At 32.9% G+C, this 3152-nt stretch overlaps 1 protein-coding gene across 4 annotated transcripts in view; it reads left to right on the plus strand.

Annotated features, from left to right (window-relative positions):
• The window catches only part of FPGT (fucose-1-phosphate guanylyltransferase), an 8182-nt gene extending 5459 nt beyond the window's left edge, over positions 1-2723 (plus strand). For 3 of the 4 annotated variants that reach the window (XM_043575278.1, XM_043575280.1, XM_043575279.1), the window contains one exon: positions 99-2723. In XM_043575278.1, the coding sequence (XP_043431213.1) occupies positions 99-1555 (1457 nt within the window). In that variant the 3' untranslated portion in view covers positions 1556-2723. The remainder of the gene's footprint in view (positions 1-98) is intronic. The other variant, XM_043575281.1, reaches the window with a different exon arrangement.
• The last annotated feature ends 429 nt before the right edge of the window (positions 2724-3152 follow it).

Below are 3152 nucleotides of genomic sequence, written 5' to 3' on the forward strand. Positions count from 1 at the left end.
TTAGAGATATTTTGAGTTGTCACTGATGCCCCTGGGTTTTTAAAATCTTACAGTCTTGTAAACATTTTAAAACAGTTATTTTGTTTAATTTTATATAGGTGGTTACAGCCAACGCCTTCCAAATGCAAGTGCTCTGGGCAAAATTTTCACTGCGTTACCTTTCGGTAACCCCATTTATCAGATGTTGGAATTAAAACTAGCCATGTACATTGATTTCCCCTCACATATGAAACCTGGGATTCTGGTTACTTGTGCAGATGATATTGAACTTTATAGTGTTGGAGAATGTGAGATTATTAGATTTGACAAACCTGGCTTTACAGCTTTAGCTCATCCTTCTAGTTTGACTGTTGGTACCACACATGGAGTATTTGTCTTAGAACCTTTTAATTATTTAGAATATAAAGACCTTGAATACAGGTGTTGCCATCGTTTCCTTCATAAGCCCAGCATAGAACAGATGCATCACTTTAATGCTGTGTGTAGACCTGGAAATTTTTCTCACCAGGACATGGCTGGGGGTGACACTACCCCTCTTAAATTAGAGTCTGAGTATGTCTACACGGACAGCCTATTTTACATGGATCATAAAACAGCAAAAAAATTACTTGCTTTTTATGAAAAAATAGGCACATTGAACTGTGAAATTGATGCCTATGGAGACTTTCTGCAGGCTTTGGGACCTGGAGCAACTGTGGAGTACACCAGAAACACATCAAATGTCACTAAAGAAGAGGCAGAGTTGACAGACATCAGGCAGAGAATATTTCATCTTCTGAAAGGAACCTCATTAAATGTTGTGGTTCTTAATAAATCCAAATTCTATCACATTGGAACAACTGAAGAATACTTGTTTCATTTTACTTCAGATAGCAGTTTGAAGTCAGAACTTGGCTTGCAGTCCATAGCTTTTAGCATCTTTTCTACAACACCAAAATGCTCTGGTAACACATCCTGTATCATTCAAAGTATACTGGATTCAGGATGTTCTGTGGCAACTGGCTCAGTTGTGGAGTATTCTAGATTGGGGCCTAATGTTTCAGTTGGGGAAAACTGCATTGTTAGTGGTTGTTCTGTCATAACAGAAGCTGTCCTGCCTGCAGATTCTTTTGTGTGTTCCTTAAGCTTGAAGATGAATGGATACTTAAAGTATTCAACTATGGCTTTTGGAGTGCAAGACAACTTGAAAAGGAATGTTAAAACATTGTCAGATATAAAGTTACTTCAATTCTTTGGAGTCTGTTTCCTGTCATGCCTAAATATTTGGAATCTGAAAGTTACAGAGGAACTGTTCTCTGGAAACAAGACATGTTTAAGTTTGTGGAATGCTCGTATTTTCCCAGCTTGTTCCTCTTTGAGTGATTCAGTTACAACATCCCTAAAAATGTTAAATGCTGTACAGAACAAATCAGCATTCAGCCTGAATAACTATAAACTGTTGTCCATTGAAGAAATGCTTATCTACAAAGACGTAGAAGACATGATAACTTATAGGGAGCAAATTTTTCTAGAAATTACTTTAAATAGAAAACAGTTTGATTTAGAGGCATCTTAAATATTATATATACCTTACCTTTCTTGATAGAGCAAGATTGCAAATAGAAGAGTTTTCTGTAGGCTTTTGTTTGTTTTACTGAAGTAAATTAATGAAAATTACATTAACGTAATTGCTATAGCATAATATTAATAACAAAATCAAACATTTTTGATGAAAGAATATTTCAAGGCTGTAAGTTCAGAAAAGGGTTTTTTTGATATTACTATTTTAATTTTCTTTTAATAAAAACGAGTTTGTGGAACATTGTTGTGTTCATATAGTACACAAGTTTTAAATGATTTTCTAAACATACCTTTTTCCATCTTCTTTTTGGGCTTTGGTTTCAGTACAGGTCTACGTGTTAATTGGCATAGTACTACTATAGTAGTATACTATAGCATATACTAGTAGTACAGTAGTAGAACATAGTAGTCCTATTCTGATGAACTGATAAAAATGGTATACATACAATAGGGTCTTCAAAGAACACTGTAGGAATTGAAATACTTTTTTGGAAACAAATTCATAGCTTACAAATTCAGATGAAAACAATGCTTCCAATATTGTGATTATTTAATTAACAAGTAATTAGATAGAGATAGCTCTGGAATTGATGATAAAAATCTATCTCATTTATTGCTCTTGCCAAAGTGAAACTAAAAGTGTTTATGTGGTATTTTACCTTATAAACTTGGACATATGTTTCTATATCTTAAAATTTTCCTAAATTTCCATCCATACAAAAGCATACACATACACAAAACTCAAATATCTGTATGTGGAAAACCGTAGGAATAATTGGGATTCATTGATAATCATAAAAGTTTATTTGGGGCATTATTTGCAATCTCTTTTTAACCCCTTTAGTAGAACTATTAAGTTACCAGATGGGCTGATTTTACTTTCTTTTTCTTACTTTTTGTCCTTGTACTGGTGATGATACTGAGAAGCAATAATTGACCGAAAGGTAAGCAGCAGGAAGGAGGCAGAAAAATAAAAAAAATGAGAAAACTTACTGATGATAGACAGCTTCAAGAAAATAAAAATAGACTGGAATCTCAAATTATATGCTGCTATTTTGCTATAAGCATGCACGTGAAATGTCTTTATGTCAAAGTCTGATAAAAATTAGAGAAATGATTTGTCAATTTTGTGTTTTAACATGAATAAACTGAAATCCGAACTAGTCTGTGCTTCTTTTGTTTATATATTAATATGTCAATATGAAAATAACTGGTAAACCAGAAGTGGCTTGCCTGCCACCATTATTAGGCTATTTTATGTGTTTCATTTTGGTTTGGGGTTTTGTTTTATTTTCTTTTAAGGTTCTTCCCAAGGAGGAAATACAGATACATGATAGCTACTCTTTAGCATTTACTGATTTACTTGCAGAGCTTTCAGAGGATGTTGTATGTCTGTTATTGATTAAATGTTTAATACTGTATTTTACCTAATGTAAAGTACCATCAGTTATTAAAAATTACTGTTATTTTATGTTCCACTAAAGAGAAAACACTACCAAGAAAAATGTGAATCAATGCTTCCTTTTTTCCTTGGAGTTTTTATATTTATTTATTGAAAATCCTTTTTAAATGCACTTAAATACAGATTTTTA

Source organism: Prionailurus bengalensis, chromosome C1 (genome assembly GCF_016509475.1).
Source record: "Prionailurus bengalensis isolate Pbe53 chromosome C1, Fcat_Pben_1.1_paternal_pri, whole genome shotgun sequence".
NCBI classification, from domain to species: Eukaryota; Metazoa; Chordata; class Mammalia; order Carnivora; family Felidae; genus Prionailurus; species Prionailurus bengalensis.